General features: G+C 53.8%; 3 protein-coding genes across 5 annotated transcripts in view; 1 reads left to right on the top strand and 2 right to left on the bottom strand.

Annotated features, from left to right (window-relative positions):
• Positions 1-2,294, bottom strand: part of RFFL (ring finger and FYVE like domain containing E3 ubiquitin protein ligase) — a 32,037-nt gene extending 29,743 nt beyond the window's left edge. Inside the window, exon 1 of one of the 2 annotated variants that reach the window (XM_032200731.1) lies at positions 2,246-2,294. The gene's annotated coding sequence lies outside the window, so the exon portion shown is untranslated. Of the gene's footprint in view, positions 1-1,527; positions 1,675-2,245 lie in introns of those variants that run through there. The other variant, XM_032200735.1, reaches the window with a different exon arrangement.
• A 1,205-nt stretch (positions 2,295-3,499) lies between these two features.
• RAD51D (RAD51 paralog D) lies at positions 3,500-10,188 on the bottom strand. Of its 2 annotated transcripts, XM_032201222.1 has the most exons (11): positions 10,164-10,188; positions 9,742-9,856; positions 9,532-9,593; positions 9,266-9,384; positions 8,475-8,556; positions 7,905-8,039; positions 7,370-7,465; positions 7,164-7,254; positions 6,197-6,267; positions 5,128-5,295; positions 3,500-4,469 (listed from the first exon to the last, which is right to left on the bottom strand). In XM_032201222.1, the coding sequence occupies exons 2-11, from the start codon at positions 9,821-9,823 to the stop codon at positions 4,386-4,388; spliced, it is 990 nt and encodes a 329-aa protein (XP_032057113.1). In that variant the 5' UTR covers positions 9,824-9,856; positions 10,164-10,188; the 3' UTR covers positions 3,500-4,385. The 2 variants fall into 2 exon arrangements, with proteins under 2 accessions (XP_032057113.1, XP_032057111.1); XM_032201220.1 differs by lacking the exon at positions 10,164-10,188 and having other exon boundaries at positions 9,742-10,105.
• Positions 10,189-12,236: 2,048 nt separating this feature from the next.
• UNC45B (unc-45 myosin chaperone B) lies at positions 12,237-23,621 on the top strand. The gene is made up of 20 exons (XM_032201073.1): positions 12,237-12,300; positions 12,525-12,686; positions 13,219-13,255; positions 13,405-13,580; positions 14,134-14,223; positions 14,476-14,643; positions 15,800-15,968; positions 16,131-16,301; positions 17,114-17,285; positions 17,816-18,116; positions 18,510-18,604; positions 19,016-19,157; positions 19,588-19,728; positions 19,915-20,042; positions 20,326-20,392; positions 20,761-20,874; positions 20,981-21,096; positions 21,504-21,621; positions 21,733-21,888; positions 22,792-23,621. The coding sequence occupies exons 2-20, from the start codon at positions 12,525-12,527 to the stop codon at positions 23,056-23,058; spliced, it is 2,790 nt and encodes a 929-aa protein (XP_032056964.1). The 5' UTR covers positions 12,237-12,300; the 3' UTR covers positions 23,059-23,621.
• The last annotated feature ends 76 nt before the right edge of the window (positions 23,622-23,697 follow it).

Raw genomic sequence — 23,697 nt, 5'->3', positions numbered from 1 at the left:
ACACGCTGGACGAGGGCAGCATTTTACCCGGCTGGAGGCGAGGACATGAAGCTGGGTGCTGGATCAGACGGACAGGCTGCCTGCAGCACAGCTCCAGGTGAGCCAGCGGGCGGCAAGCAGGCACAACAAGACGCAGCAGACAACTGTGTGAAAATCTGCTTATGCCCTTCCACCACGCAAAAGCTGGTTCAAAGTCTAAAGCGCAAGTTTTAATAACCCTTCTATATATAGCACTGTAGATTCAACACGAATCACACTCCAGCCTGACTGAAGAGTTTACAGTCTCTGTAATTTCTTATAAACAGACCGTGGCACGAACATGCACAAGTGAGAACTACACATTTATATACCATTTAAAAAAAAAAAAAAAAAGTCATACTGAAATCAACCACAATAAATCCAAAAATGAAGGCCTGGAGAAACGAAGACAGATTCTGGTTATAAGTACAAATTCAGCTAGTGACCACCAACCTCAAAAAAAACAGTTTATCTATTTCATTGCTTTGTATGCTGACTGCAGAATATTGCATTCTGCTCTTATTTTAAATCCTAAAAGCCCAGTTCCATGTACCTCCCAATGAGAAAGCCTAAACCTCACAGCCTATTTTTACTACCCTGCGCTTAAATACAGTATTTAAATTATGACTTTAAAGCTATTCCAAGTCAACTGAAAACTTGAGCAATTAAGCAGTTATCCATGAACACCAATGTCATGGCAATCAGCTTTTAATTAAAGTCCAATTGCTACCAGCTGAGGGGACAAGGAAACCACAGAGCACTACAGCTGGGTAACTCTCTGCAACAGGATTCACACAAGCAAAGAGAATTACCCATAATAGAAAACACAACAATAGCCTAAGTCAATCGTTTTGTTTCATTAGACCCAATTGTTCTTCTGACAGTAATTATGTTTACAGAAGCAAAGGTTCCTAAGAATGAGTACAAGTTATTCCTCCCCACCACTATGAATACAGAAAACATTAAAGAGACAACAGTATTTGATGGAGCAGTGGTAGGTAAACGCAAGGATCTAGAAATTGCAAAAAAAAAACAACTATATTTTAAGCTAACAGCTTGGCATTCTTCCTCTCAGGTCTGGATAAACAAGGTAGCAGTGGAAATGATGACAAGGTGTAAATACCGAGTTTGGTTTTGTTCCATGCCATCGCGTATATGCCTTAATCATTACTTATCTTGAAATATAACCTTCAATTTTTTTAAAAATACCGCCTGCTATGTTATTAAGAATGCCAACTTGCACTGCACCTGTCATTTCCCATCCGATTGAAACAGAGAACTAAAAAAGCATTTTGCAAATCCAGCAAGATCTCCACCGGTACCACCGTGGGGTCAGCAAGCAGAGAAACCTGCCCTCGGTCCCTCCTCTGCTCCCAGACAGCTCCCCAGAAGCAGGGTCCGAGGCCTCCCATGGAAGACGCGTTGTGTCAGAGAGGAGAAGGCGACATAAAGAGCTCAAACAAAACACCCAAACAAAACATTTTTACGCCTCAGGAAGTTAAACATTACCTCGGATGTATCTCGAGCAAAGAAGCACAGAGCCAGAACATCCCTACCGGCGCGTTAACGTTACACTCGTCCCTACGGCACCCAGGCAAGCCTGGCTGCCCTCGCCGTGTCTGAAAACACGAGACTCCAGCACAACAGCTCGTTCATCACCCCGCTGTCCCATCCAGCGCCTTCATCCCCAGCTGTTTGGCCAAGCCCCTGACCCGTAAAGGCTCAGGCCGCCGAGGACTTGTGTTTATTAACCCGCAATCAGATGGACGCTGCTGGTAAGGAACCGAGCGGGCGATACGTCAACGTGCTGGGCAGGAAGCACCTTGACCGGCTTACGGGAACGGGCTGTTCTGAGCGGCTGCTTTTCTTTTCCGAGCTCCTCCTGAGGCGCCTCGCACAGCTCTCGCCCTGCTGCTGGCACCCAGGCGAGGCAGGGCTCCCCTCAGGAGGACAACGCGTCCCCCTCACGGAGCCATCCCCCCAGGTGCGCTTGCACCGCGCCCAGCCAGCTCCCCAACCGCCACCACACGCGGAGGGGACCACATTTTTCCACAAATTACTGCAGGAAAGCTCGGCGCTTACCCCCACAGCCGCTCAGCTCCCACATGAAACCCTCACAGCCCCCTCTGGGGTCGGACACAGCAGCGCGGCGCCGCCAGACGCCTCCTCCCCCGCAGCCTCCCCCTCAGCCCCCGACCCTCAGCAGCTCCCCCCGGACCCCCCTCACCCGTCAGGGCAGCACCCTCCGGCCCTCAGCCGCCTCCTCACCTGCCCCGTCCCGCCGCGAGCTCTGGGCCGGGCCAGGCCGCGGCTCCGCCCCGGGCCCTGCGCTCCGTGAGGCGGCGGCGGCGGCGGCACTATGGCAACTGCCCCCCACACCCCCCCTCCGCCGCGGCCGCCATAACGCGGCCGGCCCCGAGGCTCCGCTGGCGCCCTCAGGAGGCTGAGGGGGGGGCAGCGCCGTCCCCAAGGACCCGGGTTCGAGACCCCGGCCCGGCACCTGGCGTTTTTTGTTGTTATTATTTTTTTTTTTTTTTTAAGGGTGGGTTTGGATAGGTTGTGGCTTGCTTTGAACCGCGCTGCCCGAGCGGTCTAACTCCTTAAGGGTTCAATGATTTTCTACTTTGCTGTGGAAATTTAAGGCAAATCAGCGCGAGGTTTTCCAGGGTTGGTACCTGATCGCTGTAACAACCTCCACCCGCCCGCTATCAGGGTCCCCAACCGGGTGATAACCAGCACTCACAACCAGAAATTCAGGGCCTCACCGTCCCCTCACATACACAGCCCGCACCCCACCGCCCCCCCGACCTACCCCGTCCTTCCCCAGGCGGGCACGGCGCTCCTGCAGCTGCCTCCAGCCGAGTGCCAAGGGGAGAAAATCCTCCCGGGGTCACAGCTGTGCCCAAAACCTCCAGAGGAGCGCAGCCCAGACGCTTCGCCGCCTTCCCCCGTCCCCTCCGGATCACCATCCCCTTTGAATCACCGTCCCATGACCGTGACCGAGTTTCTGCTGTCACTTCCCAGGAACCGGAGCTGTGGCCCCTGAAGACGCCGACCGGGCGCGCGCCTGGCTCCAGGCCGAGGCTGACGCAGGGCATGAGGCAAGCCCTTCGCCTCCACCACCTCCTGCAAGTTCGGGGAAGGAGGCAGAGGGAAAACCCCTCTGGGTTTAGGTGAAACCAAAGATGTTTGTTTGGCTTTTCCTCCCCTGCAAGCAGTTTGCTCTCCCTGCAGAAGAGGGACCTCGGGCAGAGAGAGAAAATTGTAGCACCGAGGTTACAGCTGAAATGTTTGCATGTTTGTTCCAGGCTTCAAGGGATGTAACGGGACGGGTTTTCTGCTTGTAAGGACCAGCACAAGCCTCCCACAGACAGGAAAAACACACCGCTCCCCACCCCTGCCAGCCCAGCTGCATAACCAGCCCCACTCGTCTTCCAAGCCTGGGAATCCCAGAAACGCAAGTAAATGGCTTCAAAATACATCTCTTTTCACTGCCATTAGTTTAATCAGGATGCCCTGCCGAGTCCCAGCCATCACAACCTGCATCAGCAGCCTCAAAGCCGTAACTCAGCTCACTTACTGAAGGTTTCCTATACCCCTCTTGAGCATAAAGAGGATGAGGACCTAGAAATTTGGAGTCAAGATGAGAGGCCACACTCCATCCCGGCCTCTCATCTCCTCCCCAGCTCTGCACAAGCCCCAGGAGGTTGCCTACAGCAGGAACTGAGCAGTACAGCAATGCCCCAGAAACACTGACGGTTCCCTTCAGGGACCTGCTGTTGCTGTGGGGTCAGATCAAACACCCGATCGATCCCTGCTCAGCAACAGCCCTTCCCACCCCACTCTTTCTAGGGACTAATCAGAAATTTGAAGTTTAACAGAAGTTACCATTAACTGATTTCCAGTTCTTGAATGCCACAGCAGCATGCAATGCCTTTTTTAATTTCCCAACCAAGGCCACCATGGGCTGCCTGAGGAAGAGGACAGCTCCAGGACCAGAGGACAGCAAGTGATGGGAGCAATGAAGCCGCTGTGACAAGCCACAGGTCTGCACAGGGACATGCCAGCTGGTCCCAAGCCAGCAGCTGAGGACAGGGCAGCTCTGCTGGCTGCAGACAAAACCTGCAGAGGAGGTGACCCGTTTGCCGTGCTGCCCACAGGGCCCAGCCACTGCAGCCTGTATGTGCTGAGCAAGGTCTCCAGAGAACCCCACGCACATTTTCTCCCAGGTGCAGAAGAACAGGAGCTGCTTGGTGTTGGTCCTTCCTGGGGCTGCAGGACTCAGATGGGCTGAATGTAAAACATTCAACATTTGTATGTTTTTTTTGCAGCTCTCCTGGACCATGACATTTGCTCTTCCGCCCACATCAGAGCCCCTCTGCGGGTGTCGCTGGGCTCGGCTCCTGCACGTCACTGTTTCCAATATCCAGCTCCACCTGCATCCCTGTTGGCTGCAAGGAGAAACAGAGAGGAGCTTAACCTCACCGTGCTGGGACAAAGGACAAGCCTGCACATCACTCCGTCACCTACCCCAGAGCCAAAATCCCCAGATCCATCCCCTTGAGGACTTTTCTGCCCTCATTTTAACTGGGTCTGCTGAACACAAATAGAGGATGCAATTTAGTAAAGAAAGATGTCCCCAGATGTACTGTTATTACTCTCGTTCAGCACATCCTGGATGCGTGTCGCTGCCCAGCACACCACCGCATCCAAAGCCGTTTGGATCAGGAGGCAGAGAGGGCTCAGAGCCAGGGGACTGAGGCAGCGCTGCCCCATGTGTAGGCAGGATCAGGCCAGGGTCACCTCTGCAGGTGTCCGAGCTGGTTCCGCAGCATCTCGAGAGCGAGATGAGCACGAGGAACAAGGTGACCTAGATTGCAAGCAGTGCCTCTCATTTAACTTGCCTATAAATACAAGCTCAGGCTGCGGGGAGCAGGTGCTCTTTTCTTCTGTAGCACGCAGCCGGGCTGCATCTGTTCCTCTCCCATTGCACTGGGTCCCCCCATGGGGCCTGATCCTGCCCTACCCCATAAGGAGCCTCCCTCTGCTCTGCGGCCAGGTCCGAGTCACTTCTCCATCGCAGAGGTGCTGGCCGGGCAGGAGCCTTACCTGCCGTGGTGACTTTGCCAAGGAAGCGCTGCGCCGCGTGGTGGCCTCCTCCCAGGGGGCTCCTTTGCTCTCCAGCAGCACCCGGGTGCTGGGCACGAAACTCCAGGAGCGGCCGAGGGCTGGCTTCAACAGGCCAGTGCTGCTGTCCCTTGTCACCTGGTTAGTCACCTGCCGCACAGACACACTCATCATGCCCAAGGAAAAGTGGTGCCACTCAGTGGAACACCAGAGATCGCCAGGAGATGATGGCCAAGCTGCTACTTGTGTGAAGTTTCTTTCTTCTCCTTCCTGTGCTCTCCTCCTTAGCATGACCGTGCCATCCCCTTGAAAAACAGCTCGTGCAACTGCACCAGATACGTACTCAGACACGAGTTCACTCCTATCTGCAAGCTGCAGCAGCTCCAGGTGCTGAAGCCACCCAGAAGTTTAGTTTGGAACTTCCAAGTGTCCCTGAAGACATTTTGTCCTCCTTGGTTGCTAATCAGAGCAAAGGGCAGGACTGTCTCAATGCTTTCCCATGCCAGGTTCAGCACACCACCACTTTCTGTTGTGGCTTTTCCAAACCAAACCCATTATTTGTGGTCACTGCAACCTGCCTGGGAGCATCAAAGCAAACGCAATTGCTTGGCCAAGAGCTGGGGGAAGAACACAGCAAGGCCCTTCCCAGTCCCCAGCTCTGTGCAATGCAGTGCCCTGCAATTCCTCCATGGAAACTAAGCACGAGGTTACTTAAGAAGCTAGCCAGCCTCTTAAATCAATGGTGCGTAATCAAAAATAAATACAAACAGCCTTTTGGTCTGCCTGTACTTAACACTACCTTGCTCAATCAAGTGAATGACTTGCTGGCTGAGGACAGCAAGAAAAGCAGGCAGCAAACCAGCCCTGTCCTTGCTCCACACTTGCTGGAACAAGATATCTGCAGGCTGCTACATGGGGGAGCAGAGCACTCCGAGCACTGAGTGACAGCCTCCTGCTTGGCTGGGAATGGGGTCCCCCCTCACAAGTGCTCCAAAATCTCTCCTGGGCTCCTTGCCATGGCACATGAAGGTCAAGGCGCAGCAACACTCACCACCACCGCAAGGCTGAACTCCTTGGCCAGCATCTTCAGCTCCCTGGCCAGCTGCATCATGATGGCCAAGCCTGGAGGAGGACAAGGCACGGGGCTGCTGGGGTTCCAACTGAAACAAGGAACAGCCCCAAAGGTGCACCTTGAAGGCAGGTGACACCTAGACCTGTGGGAGCCCTGGCTACGGTGCTGATGGGCACCTTCACCCCATTTCCAGCACCCCGCTGTACCCTTTGCACCCACAGATCCCTGCTGTACACCAGCACGACCCAGGGACCTCTGCTGGGAGCCCAGGCAAATGGATTTGGCATGGACAGGCCAAACCCTGAGCTGTCCCACTCTTTTGTCTTCCACCTTGGAAGCCCTAAGGCCAAAAACCCCTACAAAAGCACCAGGAGCTCCAGAAAAACTCAGCCAGGCTGATTTAGCAGGCACAGGACCCCTCTTTCCAGCTCACAGCTTCATTTTCCATGGCTGTGAGGGGAACTGCTGCGATAGCACTGGCTGCTATCAAGGTGTGAGATGCTCTGGAAGGTGTCTGAGGGCCTCCTCAGCATCTCAGCCAGCAGAAAGCCCCTCAACTCCTGATCTTTGAGCCTCCATGGCAAAAAGAGCCTATGGGGAGCTTTACAAACTATGCTAGCTACTACAATATGACACCACAAGCAGAGGTTTTACTCGTTAAGCAAACAGCTCGGTGCATCCCTTGTCTCCCAGCAAAGTTTCAGACCCCCGGCATGAGCCTGCATGGCCACAGCTAGCTTGAAGTTTTGCAAATAACGCTGCAAATAATGCTATAAACACCCTCCCCTTTTATCCAGTTGCAAAGGACAAGCCAGGAGCAGCCACACTCCCATCAGTCCTGCCCCAGCCCCAGGCACAGCACGCACAGGAGGACGAGGCTCCTCTGGAAGAGCCTTGCACCCACAGTGTTTTGCCATCAGCCTCGTGCCCCAGCGACGTGTCTCACCCTCTGACTGCCTGCCGCCCAGCAGCGGGTGGATCACAGCCGAGACCGAGTCGATCAGCACCGTCTTCAAAGGTCCCGTGCAGCTCACTGCCTGCAGGAAGAAAGCACCCCGTGCAGTGCCGAGCGGTATTTGTGAAAGTCCCAAAGCTGCAGGGAGGATGTCCCCAGGACGGGGTGAGGAGAGGGACCTGGAGCCAGGCTCCTACCTGCTGGGAGAGGCGGTCCCGCACCTCCTGCAGGGCGCTCAGCATTTCATAGACATCGAACACGCGGGCCACCTGGATCCGCTGCAGAGCCTCCAGCTGTGGCAAGGCAGTGTCACCGACAGCCCCCAGGACCTGCACAGCTGCCTGCAGGCACCAGGGGCTCCCCGGCACAACAGGGCTGTGTCCCTCCCACCCTGGTTGCTCCCAGATGCTTTTATACCATGCCACGGAGACACGGACACTTATTTCTTCCCCATTTATCCCACCCATAAATCCTTGTGATGTCCTCCTTGTGATGATGGAAGAAGCAAAGCAGAGCAACCTCGAGGAGCAAGAGCACGAGTGACTGCAGCGAGCTCTCCTCTTCTCCCCAAGAAAAAACAAAGTGGCCCCAGGAGGAAGAGTTTGAACCCAGAAGAGCCCATGGGGATACAGACGACAGCTGAGCCACCTCTGGGGCTGTCGGCAGGCGAAAGCCAAGGCAGTTTTAGCACAAGTGGTGGAGGAGCAGCGGGACGGGCTCCACAGAACTTGCCTGCTCTTCCTCATCCTCTGCCTGGGCCTGAAGCATCTGGTAGAGGCGGGAGGCAGTGAACCCCCCCGTGGAGTCCAGGAACAGGACGTGCTGCTTGAGGCCGAGGGACACGCTGGCCGCGATGCTGAGGCACACCTGGAGAGGCAGGGATGTGGCAGCAGCAAACCCCCAAAGGACAAGGGGAGCCCTCAGGGTCCCCCGACCTTGGTGGCAGCCCCAGAGCCACCAGGGACGGCCAGAAACTTGGTCCCAACCTCCTGCTGGGGCTGCCTTGTGCTCTGGGAAAGGCCGGAGACCATTGGAGATGCAACCAGTGCCTGAGCAATGCCTGTTTCACCCAGCACTTCATTTTTCCTCACACCCAAGGAAAAATGACAAGAGCAACGATTGCCAGTGACAAAATCCCTCTGATGGCCTCGGCCTGAGAGCCACCGAGACTGCCAAGCTGCGAAGGAAGTCTCCCCTCTTTGAGAAGTCCAAAGGCTCTCGGTTTGGGGCAGGACGTGCTTTGCATGCCTGAAGGCACCATGTCCCCCCCACTGCCACTTTTCTCTCCTCCGTCTCGCTCACCTGCGTCTTCCCGCTGCCCGGCGCGCCCATCAGCTCCGTCACCTCCCCTGTGTACAGCCCCGAGTCCAGCAGCTGGTCCAGGCTGTGGGTGCAACACAAGGTGGGACCATCAACGCGCCCCCGGCCACAAAGGCTGGGATGTGGGAAGCAGCAGCACCCAGAGACCCGTCCCTACAGCCCCCTTCCCAAACGCAGACGCACACTTCGGGCTCTGCTCCTTCCCTCCTACCCCCGTCTCTCTCCACAAAAGGCTGCAGATCTGCAGTGAGGGGGGGGCAAGGGGACTGTCCAGGGCTGGAGGGGAGCTGCAGGGCTGAGAGCCGTGTCTGAACACCCAGGGCTTTCTCTGCATCCTCCCTGCTACAGCCCAGCAAGGAGACCGTGGAAGGAGAGAAATAAGCGCAGGGAATAGAGGGCAACTCATTCCCATGCCCAATCTTGGGCTTCACGACTCCAAAGCCCTCCCGGATCCACAGCCCTCTTCCCTGGAGCCCTCAAGGCGAAGGCTGGAAAGGCTGAAGGCAGTGTGTTACCCAGCCTAAAAGTGAGACGTGCAAACATTTCCCCGTACACGTGCGGGCTCTTGCAAGGACAACATCAGCATCGTTCCCTCCAGGGACAGAAACTGGCTGACTTTGCAGCCACAGGACCAAAAATCTCCTCTCTCCTCTCAAAGCCTGAGACAGGTGGCAGCTGCTCGGGATGGTTCGGACACCACTGAGCCTGCTCAGGGCACCACCACCACCCCACAAGCAGGGTGGCCACAGCCTTTCCCCCGGTGCTGTCCTCACCTGGGGCTCCCGGTGGGCAGGATGGCCGTGGAGCTCTTGAGTTCCTCGTAGAGATCTGCCCCGTTGGCGGGGAAGGCCGAGAACTGGGCCAGCAGCACTCGTCTCACCGCAACCAGCGCCTGGAGGGGGGAGAGACACCTCTAGAAGGGACTGGGGAAATTCGGGGACACCGATGCTCGCTGTGGGCTCCCCCCCCCCCCCAAAAAAGAAAGCCCACCCAAGCTGGGAGCTGAGCTCTGAGCCGGGATATGGGGGCACCCCGTTACCTTGTAGGACAGGGAGCACTTCTGGGACACATCCTCCAGGTCTGACGACACAAAGTCCACCACTGCAAACAGCAGGAGGGACGAGGAGCTGGGGGCCAAGCCCGGGCAGCCCAAAACCACGGCAGGCAGCCCCTGCGTGGGGACAGAGCACGGTGCCCCCCCGGGAAGCGCCGGGGCTGATGTTCCCCACCCCGATGCCCCCCATTTTACCCGTCCTGACGCCGTTTGCCCGGAGGACCTGGATCATCTCCTCGGTGAGGCCGGGGCAGAGGCCGGCCCGCAGGACCACCATGTCCCTGACCCCCCCAGGACAGGGAGCGGAGCCCTGCGGAGGGCACGGAGCGTGGGTCGGGCACCAGCCTCCCGTGGGACCCCGCAGCCTCCCCACGGCGTGGCGAGACACCACCAAGACCCCGTCCCACGCTGTGGGCGATGGGGGGGCTCCATTTATCCCCTAATTTACCACCAGGCAGCCCCCAAACCCTACCAGGCTGAGGCTGGCAGCCTCACCCACGCGGCGCACGCCGAGCCCTGCTCCTGCCTCCCTCCGGGAGGGGACCCCCAGGGACCCCAAGGGCTGTGCCCCAGCCCCACACCGAGCCCCCCCCCGGCACCCCCAGCTCCCCACGGACCCCCCAGCTCCCCACGGTCCCTTCCTGTTCCTGCGGAAGGGCCGGGCCCGGCCCCGCACCCCCCCCTAGCGGCAGCCGTGGGCGAGGGGTCTCGCGTGGGAGGGGGGTCCCTGGAGCCTTCTCCCCTCTCCCCCCTGGCTGCTGGCACCTAGGGGTGCTCTGGGGGCAGCTGGTGGGGGTGATGGGGGTGATGGGGGTGGTGGCTGTGTTAGCGGTTGGGGGTGCAGGTAAATTGGAAAATTTTAAAGTGGGAAAACAGAAATTAGCCAAAACACTCGGGAAATGAGGGGTTGGGGGGGGGGGTAGTGAAGCCTTACAGAGCTCCCCGTGCCCCCAAGCAGGGTTTTTGTCCCTTTTGTCAAAGGAGGGTGCTGCGTCCAGGGCTGCCCCCAGGTGCCATTGGGGTGCCCTGCAGCTGGGGGGGGGGCACGGTCTCCCTGCAGAGCTGCTGGGGCACCCCCCCCTTTCCTGCAGAGCAGCTGATGAGAGGAAAAAAATAATAAAATAATAATTAATAATAATAAAACCTGATGTGACTTCTGAAGCTCTTTCAGGCAGGTTTGTGGGGTGGAAAATGAAGGTGCATGGGGGGGGGGCTTCTTGCTGTCCCCGCACGGACTTGCTGCAGGGGACTGGGGGCTGCCTCCCTCCCTGTTCCCCTGGGATTTCATCTCCCCAGGAAAAGCTTCCCTTGGCTTTCTCACCCGGAGCCTCAAGAGGGCCCCCAGCACCCACTGAGATGTGTGAGGCCACAGCTGCCCTTTTGGTGCTGAACTGGGGTTACTGGGGGCTCTCCCAGTGCTGCTGCTGCTCCTGGAAGCGGAGCTGCTGGTGTGGGGGGCTCGGGCCAGGCAGGAGGGGAGCTGGCAGGGCTGAGCTGACCCTGCCTGGACCAAAAGCAACGTGGGAAGGTGTTTCTGACCCATTTGCCCAAGCACGGCCTGGAAAAGCCACCACACCAGGTCCACCTGAGGCAGAGCAAACCTCTTACACCCTGCTGAGCTGCCTCTGGACCTGGAGGCGTAAGATCCCCAGGCTGGGACACAGCTCAGCAGGGCGACAAGATAACAAATTTCTCCTGGCAGAGCCTCAGCAGGGGCTTGCACTGCCTGCTGCACTGCCTGCTGGGGCTCAGCCTCACAGCATGAGCTGGTCGGGGCAACTAAGCGGGTATTTTGGGGGGAGAGAAGCTGCAAGGCAGAATTCCCGGAGCTGTGACCCCGTGAAATGTTGTGGGGGCTGAGAGGCTGAGCGCTGGTGTCCCTCGAGCTGAGAGCTGGGGCTCTCATCACAGCAGTGGGCTGCTGGGCTCTGATACAGACTTAGGTGTTAGACCGTGCCTGGGGGGCTGCGGGAGCATGGGACACGGGTGGGATTCCCATCATGGTGGGATTTCCATTAGGGTGGGATTCCCATCAGGGTGAGATTCCCAGCAGGATGGGATTTCCATCAGGGTGGGATTTCCAGCAGTTCGGGCTCCCCAAAGGCCTGCAGGGAGGTGGCAGTGCTGGATGCTTCCCCCCCGAGGGCCTTCTGGAAGGTGCTGGGCACTGCTGCAGCTGCCGGCACGGGGCCACTTGTCCCTGTGCAGCTGTCTCGTGCGTCCCTAAATAGAAAGGGAGACGGGTCTGAGCGCTGGGACAGGGGTCAGCCAGCCCAGCCGTGGGCTTTTTTTGGCACAAAGCCCTCCCATTCCTGCTCCCCCTGCCCTGTGCAGCTCCCCAGGTTGAGGAAAGCTGAGATCCATCCCGGCGGGTGGGAGAGCATCCCCGCTCTCTGCGGGGAGCCGCGTCCCCGTGCACGGTGTGTCCCCCCCAAGCTGGGCTGGCTGCTGGCGCCCTGGCTCGCCGCCCTCCCCGGGCACTATATAGCACGGGAAGGGGACAGGCTGTGGTGACAGGTGACACTGACACGCACCAGGAGCTGCCAGGTCCTGCCCAAACTTGGAGTGGAAGGCGAGCTCTTTCCTGAGCCGTACGGACCCTACGCAGTGCCGGCGGACTTCTCGAGCTGCTTTTTGTTATTTTATTTTTTTTTCCATTTATTAATTGGCCCTTAAGGATCGACAACTGTGGGAAAAGCTTCTGAGGAGCCACAGCTTTGAGGAGCAGCTTGATTTTCCAAACACTTCAGCCCGGTAATCTGCTTTTATTCATGTGTGTGGTAATTACTCACTGGGCTCATGGTGAAGCTCAGCTCGGCGGCGTGGGCGGGCGACCCTGCTGGCATGGGCAGCAGAAAACAGAACGGGCACAAAATCCATATTTTTCCTTAAAACTCCCAAACAGCCTAAAACATGCATCTTTTTTTTTTTCTTCTTTTTTTTTTTTTCTTTTTTCTTTTTTTCCCTCTGCCCCCTAGATGGAGGATCCCATCCAGCTGAAAGAGGAAGGCAATAAATACTTCCAGGCCAGCGACTACGAGAAAGCCGCTCAGAGCTACACGCAGGCCATCAAGCTCAGCAAGGACAAGGCGCTGCAGGCAGTGCTGTACCGCAACAGGGCGGCGTGCTTCCTGAAGAAGGTGAGGAAAGCTCCCCCTTTCCATCCCAGCAGGGCTGAGCACACCAGTTTAGCTCAGAGATGGTCCCATTTAACCATTTTGAAGTGCAAGCTTTCGGCAGCCACCCTGCCCCATCTTATGGGGGCTCTGTGAGCCCTGCCTGGGGGTGCAGGAGCATCGCTCGCTGCCTGTCTCAGCACAAAACAGGCACGGATCTGCAGCAAAAAGAGTTGCTAGCTCTGTACCAAAACTGTCTCAGCTGCCCGCAAGGTTTTAGCAGGTTGTTTGCATCCCCTCTTCCACTGCTGCCTGCCGTTTGTTGCTGCAGCAGTGTCTGCTGTCTCACCCATCCCGCAGACCTTTTCCTCTTTTCTCTCCATCAGTGATGAGAAATGACCTAAACCTCCTCCAGAGCTCTCTCTCCCACCCTCCCTAGGCTCCTACTGGTTTCACTGGGGTGTCCAGTTAGCGGGAGCAGAGGCCACAGTTGCCCCAGCAGCAGGGACGTTCCCTGCTGTTCCGCTGCTAACAAATTGCTGTTCTGGTTTGACAGGAGGAATATGCCAAGGCAGCTTCGGATGCATCAAGAGGTAAGGAGGGGGCAGATTTTAGAAAGGAGAGCTGTTTTTCACACTCACTGCTCTCAGGAGCTGCAGTCGCTGTGAAGCAGATCATGATTTACATGGGGGGTTCCTGAGAAGCAAACTGTGATGCCTGGTCTTTCGGATCCCTTTCCCAGCCATTGACATCAATTCTTCGGATATCAAGGCCTTGTACCGGCGCAGCCAAGCTCTGGAAAAACTGGGGAAATTGGACCAAGCATTCAAAGATGCTCAGAAATGTGCTACCATCGAGCCCCGCAACAAAAACTTCCAGGAGACCCTGAGGCGGCTGGGGGCCGACATCCAGGAGAAGGTAAATTTGGGGGGAGCAGTCCCAGGCTCACAGCCCAGAGGTGGGAAGTCTGAGGGCACTCCTTGCTCTGGGATCTTGCTGGATCATTGGTCATACCGAAAATTTACAGCAGTGTAGGGGGATAAACAGGCTCTGGAACTGGAAGTTTCTACTTGAAGCATGGAAATCAAAGGGTCAGATTGAACGGGTAAATTAAAAAGCCTCACAGCTTGCTCCCGAGGCTGGGCTGGCCCTGAACATCTCGGTAAGGTCCTGGTGAGGAGCTGGACTGGCTTCAGACGGGGCCTGGCAGTCCCCACGTGGACTGGGCCCTCCACAGAGGAGCTGTGTCCCTTCCCTGCACCTCAAAGCACCACAAGGTCTCAGACGATGGCTCAGGGTTTGGGCCCCTGTGTCTGACACAGGCAATCGATGCTGTTTCTGAGACGTTACACTTGCTTTGTTGTTCAGCTCATTGCCTGCTAGTCGGAGGCCTGTGGTTGTCTTGAAGGGAAAAGGAAAAATTGCCTCTTGATTTTCTGCCTCTGACGCTCCGTGCTCTCTGTTGGCACAGCTGCGCATTCAGTTCTCCACGGACCTGAGGGTGCAGAAGATGTTTGAGATCCTGCTGGATGAGAACAGCGAGAAGGAGAAGCGAGAGAAGGTGAGAAGCGCCCCGGCCTTGCCCAAACTGCTGTTGTTTAACGCCAGAGGCCCCTGTGAGGAGCTGAAGGCCGCCTTCCCTTCCCCTGATGCGATTTCTTGGAGAAACCTCTCGGTGGGGTCAGAGCTGTGCACTTCTGCCAGCTGGGCGCCCCCAGCTCCCACCAGCACATCCCAGGTCTGGGAGTTTGGTGGAGGAGTTTTGGAGGCTGGGGTTGTGCTGCTAACGTGTCCTCTTGCCTCCCCCCAACAGGCTGCGAACAACCTCATAGTCCTGGGGCGGGAGGAAGCGGGCGCCGAGAGGATTTTCCAGAACAACGGGGTCAGCTTGCTGCTGCAGCTGATAGAAACCAAAAATGCTGAGCTGATCCTGGCAGCCGTGAGGACGCTTTCGGGCATGTGCACGGGACATAAGGCTCGGGTAAGCAGCGGGGTGCTCGGGACCTTCACCGCTCTTGTCTTGCACCTGGGGAGTGGAAAATCAATCGCTGGCAATGTTTGTGAGCAGCGGGGATTTATTCTCCTTCCGCTTCTTGCAGGGAAAAAAATGAAATCCTACAAATGGCATTTTTAACTCTGGGGAAGACAAGACAAATAAGGAAGTGGGTTAACACAGACCAAAGAAACTGATCCTATCACTGTGCTCCTGACCCCTGAGGTCAAAGCTGTGCTCCTCGTGGTGCCTTTCTGTGTGCTGGTGAAGCAAAATTTAGGATGTCATCACCATTAGTGGTGGTGGGCAGGGCTGGGTCAAGCCCCGGTCCTTTGCCACAGGTCTCAAGAAAGCAACAAATGACTTGGTCTCTACAGGAAAGTTTTGCCCGAGACTTCTGTTAGAGGAAGGAAAGCAGGGAGGATCTGCAAGACAGTTCAGATTCCTGGAAGGGGTCGCAAGGGAAGTCCCAGCAGTCTGAGCCAGCTAGTGTCTAGCTTGAAATCAAGTTTTTGTCGTGCAAAATGGCCCATGAGAGGTCCCATCTGCTACACGTGTGTGTCCACCTCCTGCTTCCAGCCAACACGAGCATGGATGTCCATGCAGTGGTGTGAAGGAGGAGGGGGGGAAACTATAACATGACAGAAGATGGATAACACCTCAGATAAAAATCCAGTGCTGTGGACACCTATTTGCTTTCTGAAACCTTAACTGTTGTCCCCTGCACGAAGGCTGTGCTGTGAAACCCACTAGGTCAGAGTCGTCCTGAACACGCTTCCCCTGACTTGCTGGTGTCACCATGCATGGGGACACTGTGCGATGACACGGGGTTTGCTGGCAGCCAGGACAGGTTCCTGCACTAAACTGTCTCCTTGTTATCCACCTGGTGTGGGGACCAGCCCCAGCTGTGCTCATCTCACCATCCTCAGTGTAAAGAGCCCATCATTTCTGACAACTCTGGATTTTTAGGAGTTGTTTTATAAATGAATATAAGGCTGAAAAGCAAAACTGCCCTGTGCAGACTCAGGATTCACCTGAGAAAATTCTTTTTTACGAGCCAAGCCTGACTTTTCTAAAGCATGCAGGAAGGACAGGCTCTTCCCCTTTGCTGACTGCTGCTTGGTTTTCTCCTTTCTGGGGCCAGGCCACCGCGATTCTGCACTACCTGGGCATCGACAGCATCTGTATGTGGATGTCGGTGGACAACGAGGAGATCTCCCTGGCTGTCTGCAACCTCCTGCAGACCATCACTGACTGCCTGCTGGGCCAGGGCAAAGAGGAGCACCACGGGAAGGAAGAGGCTCTGGTGCTAGGTAATGTGCAGTCCCTTGGTCTATCCGGAGAAACAGGTGCTTTCTGCTCTGCCTTAAACACCTACATTGCAGCCATGTGGTGGCTTTGAGTGGTTTTCACTGGATTCGCCGGCTTTCAGAGAAAACTTCTCCTAACTGGCTGCTACTGCCTTGCTTCTGTAGATACTAAAAAAGACTTGAGGATGATCACAACACGTTTGCTGGATATGTTGGTCAGTAAGAAAGTGTCTGGGCAAGGACGAGACCGAGCTCTCAACCTCCTCAACAAGAACATACCGAGGAAAGACCTGAAAGACCACGACAACAGCAGGACCATCTTTGTCATTGACAACGGTGAGTCCTTCCCCTCCGTTCCTGCTCTGGCCTGGGAGGCACGGAGCTGCCTATTGCTTGAATAGCTGGAAAACTGTTCCTCTCTACAAAATGAATTCACTCGTTTTTTTTTTTTATTTGGTGCATGCAAGCCTGGAGCAAATTCAGAGCTTATTAGCAGGAAACAGTTTTAAGGTTAAGAGCAAAAAAAAGCATGTATGACAACAAGATCTCTTCAGTTTCCAGAGAATTGGTTTAAGCTTCTCCAGTTAGTTTATTCCAGTGTATTTGCTGATGCTTGTAATGTTAGGGCAATTTGGCTTGCATAAATTGGGTGCCTTAGGCAGGAGGAGATGAAAAACCACTGGGTTTCCTGGATGCTTGAATTTAATTTCTAAAGGGGGGAGGGTTAATGTGTGGGCTGTTTTATATCAATTCCAATGTGTGCGTGTTACCATTTTGGTGAAAGTTATTTAATAATGCTTCTAGCAAAAGGAGGGTTGAGACACCCAGAGTCACTTGAAGGTCATGACTTCTCCCCAGTAAGAGCCTCCAGCCTGGGAGGTCAGGGGGCTCAACGCCTCCTGACCCAGCTGGGGCCCCACGGCACAGTTCTGCTTCTCCGAGAGCTGGATAAATGCTCCATGCTGCAAACCCACAACCCACCAGCAGAAAGTCCCAGTAAATATCTCAATAACTTCTTTGTCTACAGCTTACGTGATTAGGCTATGAAAAACTAAGATGGTTGTTTTGTTGCAAGAACCCAGCAAACTATCCCAAATGTTGTCCAGGCCCTCTCTGCTCTAGCAGCCCTATCACTTCATTGTTCCCAGGCTTAAAAAAGATACTGAAAGTGGTGGGCCAGATTCCTGAGATGCCTGACTGCCTGCCGCTGACAGAGAACACACAGCTGACTGCGTCCATCCTCCTCAATAAGCTGTACGACGACCTGCGCTGCGACCCGGAGCGTGACAACTACCGGGTGATCTGCGAGGAGTACATCAAGTGAGTCGGGTGGGCTCGGGGTGCAGGAGGGCTAAAGAAAGCGACGGGCTCTGGCAGTGCAGCTAGATGCCAGACTGAGGCCCTGGGGGATGATTTGCTTGAGATCCTGCACGATTCCTCAGCATGGGTCCTCAAATCCTCGCGTACTCCTACCTGCTGGATCACGACCTTTGCATGGATTTGGGCTGGGTTGCATCCCAAATACCTACATATTTCACCAGCGGAGTGAAATCCAGCAGAGAAATGAAGGTCCTGTTACCCTCTTGAAACAAAACTGCTCTCTATGTCCCTGCTTCCCCTGACAGAGTGCGGCAGGGGGGATCCCTCAGGCAACCTGAACATCTCTCCATGCCGCACCCCACCATTCCTGGTGCCCTAGCTCTCCCATGGGGTGCAGTAGCAGTGGGTCTAGCTTTCCAACTGCTCCCGATCTGGTGGAGGACATTCCCTGTCCCACAAAGAGCTATCCAAGGGAATGAGAACAGTGAGCAGCCACTGAGCCATGTGCTGACTCCTTCTGTCCCATGCAGGAGCAAAATCGACCCCCAGAACATGGACAAGACACTCCACGCCATCCAGATGGTGTCTGGGGTTCTGCAAGGGCCCTTCGACTTAGGCAACAAGCTGCTGGGCATGAAGGGAGTCATGGAGATGATGGTTGCCCTGTGTGGGTCCGAGAGGGAGATCGACCAGCTGGTGGCTGTGGAAGCCCTCATCCACGCCTCCACCAAGCTGAGCCGGGCCACTTTCATCATCTCTAACGGAGTGACGCTCCTGAAGGAGATCTACAAGAAGACCAAGAATGAGAAGATCAAAATCCGAGCTCTGGTGGTAAGGATGTCAGCCCCCTGCCTCTTCTCCACCTGCCCTGCTCCCCACCGTGCCCCTGGACTTGGGAGAGGGAGGAGTCCTGGGAACGTGCTGGGTCACCCCTCACAGCTGGGGGATGGCTTCTGGTGCTTCCCCTGCAAGACAGGGCGAGAGAGCAGACCAGAAAAGCACAGGGTTTATTGGCAACATAGAAGGCAAAACTGGTTAAAGACATCCCATAAGAGCACAGAATTGGACCGCTGTGCTACGAGCTGAAAAAATCTCCTGGGTATTGGGATGTTTCCTCTTAGACCTGACTTCAAATTTTAGATATGGGATTAGGCTGATTCTGGGCAGCACTACTGGAGGATTAGTGAACCTTTCTCCCTGGTGTATTTTCTTCTTCCTCCTCAGGGTCTCTGCAAGCTGGGCTCAGCAGGAGGGACAGATTATGGACTGCGACAATTTGCTGAGGGGTCCACCGAGAAGCTGGCCAAGCAGTGCCGAAAGTGAGTTTTACCTTGTCTTTTCTCCTGTTATTCCATACTTTCTCAAAATGCAATTTGCTCCTTCCCCTTGAGATCCTGCCCACACATTGCCTTCATTTCTTGTTGCTGCTTGACAGCTGATAATGCCCGTGGGGCCATTGCTCCAGGACCTGGAGCTCTTCAAAGCCTCAAGCAGCTGGTGTTCCCCTGCCTCAGTGCTGTGTAGCTGTCCTAATCTGTTCTTCCCTGCGGCCTTTAGGTCCCTTGCGTTGGGCCATGGGAGGAGGTCCTGTCTCAAGGGACCCAGAAGGGAGTTGCAGCAGGACCTACGTACAGGTTCAGGCCTGACGCAGTTCTCAGCCCATCTTAGTTTTTTCCTCTCAAATAAATCAGTGCTGGCTCCTGAGATAAATTCGGATTTCTCTCTTCCAGGTGGTTGTGCAACACCACCATTGATGCCCGCACCAGGAAGTGGGCCGTGGAAGGACTGGCATACCTGACCCTTGATGCAGATGTGAAAGATGACTTCGTGGAAGACGAGCAAGCTCTGCAAGCTATGTTTGAATTAGCCAAGGTGCTTTCCCCTTACCTTGTTCTCTCACTCCTTTGGTAGCATCGAGCTCTCCAGAGTAACGCTGTCTCCCCAAGCCAGCAAAGTTGTGACCCCAAAGTCTCATCTGTATCTAGCCTAGCAAAATTTCAGTTTTTCAGCAGCTGAGACACCTCAAGCTTGTTCTCATCCTGGTCTTCTCCCAGGAGTGTGGAAAGTCACTCTTACCTTTACTATCAGTAGGTGTTCCTGCACAAAAACCAAAGGCATCAAGATTTGGACAGCATCTGATGAGACCACATCCTGTTTAACCTTAATTTCCATTTTTCCCTGACCTGGGGATAAGCCAATGGGCACTTAGCTAGGACTGCCACCATGGTGGCTTGCAGTCTGGGGACACGTTTCCCTGCCATGTTCTCTTCACCCTCACATGAACTTCTATGTTTCTGTGCAGATGAGTGACAAGACTATCCTGTATTCTGTGGCTTCTGCACTGGTGAACTGCACCAACAGCTACGACACCAAGGAGCTGGTCCCGGAGCTGGTACAACTGGCAAAATTCTCCAAGCAGCACGTGCCTGAGGAGCATCCAAAGGTAGGTTGGAGGAGATGCTCAGATCTGAAGATTTTCTCCAGTGTATTCATTGTCACAGACCTCAGGCCTCCTGGCTCCCAGGCTACGAGGCTGCAATCTCTGTGCTCTCCAGCCAGGTTTGGCTGTAGTCGAGCAGGATGGGGGCTGCTGAGGGGCTGACCCCTTTCCAATGTCCCCCCCTGCCAGGACAAGAAAGATTTCGTTGTGAAGAGAGTGAAGCGGTTGCTGAAAGCCGGCGTCGTCTCTGCTTTGGCCTGCATGGTGAAGGCAGACAGTGCCATCCTGACGGACCAGAGCAAGGAGCTCATAGCCAGGTGCCTGCCTTCTGTCCTGGGAGCCAGGGGTGCTGGCCTGAGATGGGTGCCTGGGCTGGCTCCTTGTTTGCGGGGTGGTGCCTAAGGGGGCAGGATGAAACGGGGGTGGAGAAAAGGCTTAAGCACAAAGCCTTTCTTAACCTATTTCATAAAATTGCTTGTGCTGGCATCGAAGCTGGCTTACGGGGCTGTCTTGCAAGGTTGCGTTGTGAATTTCTAGTCACCCGTACTGGTTATTGCCGTCTGGCATGGCTGTTTCACTGAGCGATGCTGTGCTTTGCAGGGTGTTTCTTGCATTGTGTGAGGACCCCAAGGACCGTGGGACCATCGTCGCTCAAGGTGGTGGAAAGGTGATGACTCTTATCTGCCTGATGTGCATCTAATGTCTGTCAGGAGACTACAGTGAGGGAAGGTGGCAGAAAAGCCTGAGCTGTCCTGGTAGCCCCTGGGGCACAGACTGGCTGCAGTCTTACCTCTGCAAGCCTCTAATGAAGCTTGCAATGAACCTTTAATGAACCTTGAAATAACTGTTTGTCAGCTTCCAGCTCTGGCATGGTGCATGTATGAGAGCAAATGGAAAACATCACTGTAGGCTACTGTCCAGACCCATTTCTCCAAGAGACAAATCTTTAGGATATTTTAAACTTATCTTAGCATACATCAACGCCATCCCATGAATCTTCTCAGGGGCATTTAATGCTTTCCTCTGTGTCACTAGGCCCTGATACCTCTGGCTCTGGAAGGTACAGATGTTGGCAAGATAAAGGCTTCTCATGCTCTGGCAAAAATTGCTGCTATTTCCAATCCAGATATAGCATTCCCAGGAGAGAGGGTAAGTTAAAAAATATATATATAATAATTAATTCCATTAGCAAATGGAAATTGCCAAGATCTGAAAGCTGGAAAAGCGGTGACACGTGTGACATGCTCTGTCATAGGTGTATGAAGTGGTGAGGCCTCTTGTCAGCCTGCTGAACACAGAGAGAGATGGCCTCCAGAATTATGAGGCTCTGTTAGGTCTCACTAACTTCTCAGGAAGAAGTGACAAACTTAGGTGAGTGTACCTGCTTTTTGACCTACCTTTCTTTCCCATACACTTTATCAGGAGTGATTTTTCTTTTTTTTTTTTATCAGGAGTGAATTTCAGTTCAATGCTTTTCTTACAGGACTGCAAAGACTGATTAATTTGAGCTACCTTTGGCAGAGATAAAAAGGTCTTAGAACAGAAACATTAATATAATAATAATCAGTAAGAATAATTGCATGTTTTCCCCTAGAAAAATGAAAAACAATGTGAATTCAATTGGAATTAGATAAGGGATGAAGCATGTGTCATGAGTTACATGAGCCGTGGGCACAGATTTATGTCAAGCCCTTCCCTGCCTCCCCTCTGTCTGCAGTTAATATTTTAGTGTGACTATGGCATGTCCCATAATCTATTTTGACTCCTCTTCAACACAGGATGAAGATAGTCAAGGAGAAGGCATTGCCAGACATTGAAAACTACATGTTTGAGAACCATGACCAACTTCGACAGGCAGCCACAGAGTGCATGTGCAACCTGGTGGTCAACAAGGAGGTAACTCACTCTGCATCTCAGACCTGACTCCATGCACCAGCTCGTGAGCCACCTCAGTGATGCATGCATAACTGTGTTGTCTCTGGATATCATGTGGTGTTTTTTTTTCAGGTACAGGAGCGGTTTGTGGCTGATGGAAATGACCGGCTGAAGTTGGTGGTGTTACTGTGTGGTGAGGATGATGAGAAAGTGCAGAGGGCAGCAGCAGGAGCCCTGGCCATGCTTACAGCAGCACAAAAGAAACTCTGCTCTAAGATGACTGAAGTGGTAAGACCATCAGTAGAATCGCTGGCAGTGTAGAGGTAACCTTGAAAAGGGCCTGGCTCAGTGAAAATGCTCATAAGGAAGATGTAGTCTACCAGATGGCTAACAAGGAGCTTAGTGGTGAAACTGAGACCCAGGTGTGCATGCTCCTAGTTCACTCAGGCACAAAGTAAAACAGTCTTGTTTATATCAGCCTCCAAGACTTCATCTCAGATGAAACATTTTTATGTAGCTATTCCTCAAGTGAGGTCCAGCATACTAACAGTCAAACAAGGTTAGGAATGCAGAATGGCATTCAATAGAGATCCTTAAAACCTGCCATACGTAACCTGAAATCCAAACCTTGCTTCATTCAGAAATTAAAAGAGCTTGATCAGTAATGTATTGGGCTTCACAGGTACCAAAACATCTCCGCTTCCTGCAGAGATCTCTAGTCCTGAGTGCAGACCCTGCATAACAATAGCTGAGGCTGACAAACCCTCTGTTAGTGGCACACATGCTGATGTTGGACACTGGGATTTGTTCGAATACAAATCATCAATCAAGCCAAAGGAGGGGCTCAGGAGAATTACTGGGGGGAGTGGACTGCTTCCAGTCACCTCAGCTGTGTTGCTTCTCTAGCAAGATTCTCTGCTCAGAGATTATGCAGCAGCGTAAATGTGGAACGTCTGTTTTATGTGGTGCTAGGGTCACGAAAACTCCTGATGGGGAGGGGGGCGGGCAATATGTGAAGGGGTTCACAATTTTGGAGTCAGGTTTCCTTAGATACAGAACCAACTAACCATACCTGACGTAAGTATGAAGAGGTGAGTCCCTGTTCTTCCGCTGGGACATGCCTCGCCAAACTTGTGTTCTTGGTTGAGGTATTCTTCAAACCAGTACTAATGCTATCTCCCTTCCTTGAAGACCACCCAGTGGCTTGAAATCCTGCAGAGGCTCTGCTTGCATGATAACATGGAAGTGCAGCACCGTGGACTGGTCATCACCTTCAATTTAATCAGCGCCGACAAAGAGCTAGCAAAGAAGGTGGTGGAGACAGAGCTCCTAGAGATCCTGACCTTCATTGGCAAGCAAGAAGATGATCCCAAGAAGCAGCACATCATTAATGTAGCACGTGATTGCCTCACAAAATGCATGGATTATGGACTGATCAAACCTCTCTCTCGAGCATGAGGAAATGAAAAGTACTGAAAAAGGCTGAGTGGGGAGAAAAAAAAAAGCTACTGGGAAACGAGGAGAACAGAGCCATGAAGAAAACTTATTCCCATTGTCAAGGCATAGACTAGAGCTGGGGGACAGTTTAAGAAGATCAGAAACTGTATTAGGGAAAGGATGACATTTGCATCAGAAATTTGGAAGATGTCCATCTGAGTAGTTTCTGGATGGTGTAAATTATTTCCTTGTCCCCATTCAGCTGATAATACTTAAAAGTTTCAAGGCCTAGCTATGGAAAGAGTTGGTTGTTTGGGAATGTGCCAGGGGCTGTTGAAGAAAACTCAACTGAAATTGGTTCTGCAGCCATCCACAGCTCCTGGTACTTCAGTAATTGCTACCAATGATGGAACCAGGAGGAGGTTTAATTGCATCCCATCCTGCATTCAGAAAAGAAGTTGGCTGTTAGTTGTGTGCTTTTTTTTTTGTGTTGTTCATTTATGGTATTTTTAAATGTTTTTAAGTGGTGTGCCAGAGTTTGAGGCTGGAGGATGAACTTTTAATAAATTTATTACTTCGTTCCATGTGGAATTTCTAATGTTCTGCTTCAATTAAGCAAATGGAGGATCTAGGGCAATTCCCAATCTCAAGTTTGCTTCA

This window comes from Aythya fuligula, chromosome 20, assembly GCF_009819795.1.
Source record: "Aythya fuligula isolate bAytFul2 chromosome 20, bAytFul2.pri, whole genome shotgun sequence".
In the NCBI taxonomy this organism is placed as follows: Eukaryota; Metazoa; Chordata; class Aves; order Anseriformes; family Anatidae; genus Aythya; species Aythya fuligula.
Note: the sequence above shows the minus strand (reverse complement) of the source record. Positions and strands in the feature narration are given on the sequence as shown.

Excerpts from the sequence above, each read along its gene's own strand:
- RAD51D (XM_032201222.1), bottom strand. The coding sequence starts at position 9,823 with ATGGTGGTCCTGCGGGCCGGCCTCTGCCCCGGCCTCACCGAGGAGATG. Across the intron at positions 8,040-8,474 it reads CGGGCAGCGGGAAGACGCAG|GTGTGCCTCAGCATCGCGGC; the intron begins GTGAGCGAGACG and ends CTGCCTCTCCAG. Across the intron at positions 5,296-6,196 it reads AGTTCAGCCTTGCGGTGGTG|GTGACTAACCAGGTGACAAG; the intron begins GTGAGTGTTGCT and ends TCTGTGCGGCAG.
- UNC45B (XM_032201073.1), top strand. The coding sequence starts at position 12,525 with ATGGAGGATCCCATCCAGCTGAAAGAGGAAGGCAATAAATACTTCCAG. Across the intron at positions 18,605-19,015 it reads CTGGCCAAGCAGTGCCGAAA|GTGGTTGTGCAACACCACCA; the intron begins GTGAGTTTTACC and ends TCTCTCTTCCAG. Across the intron at positions 20,875-20,980 it reads TAGCATTCCCAGGAGAGAGG|GTGTATGAAGTGGTGAGGCC; the intron begins GTAAGTTAAAAA and ends GCTCTGTCATAG.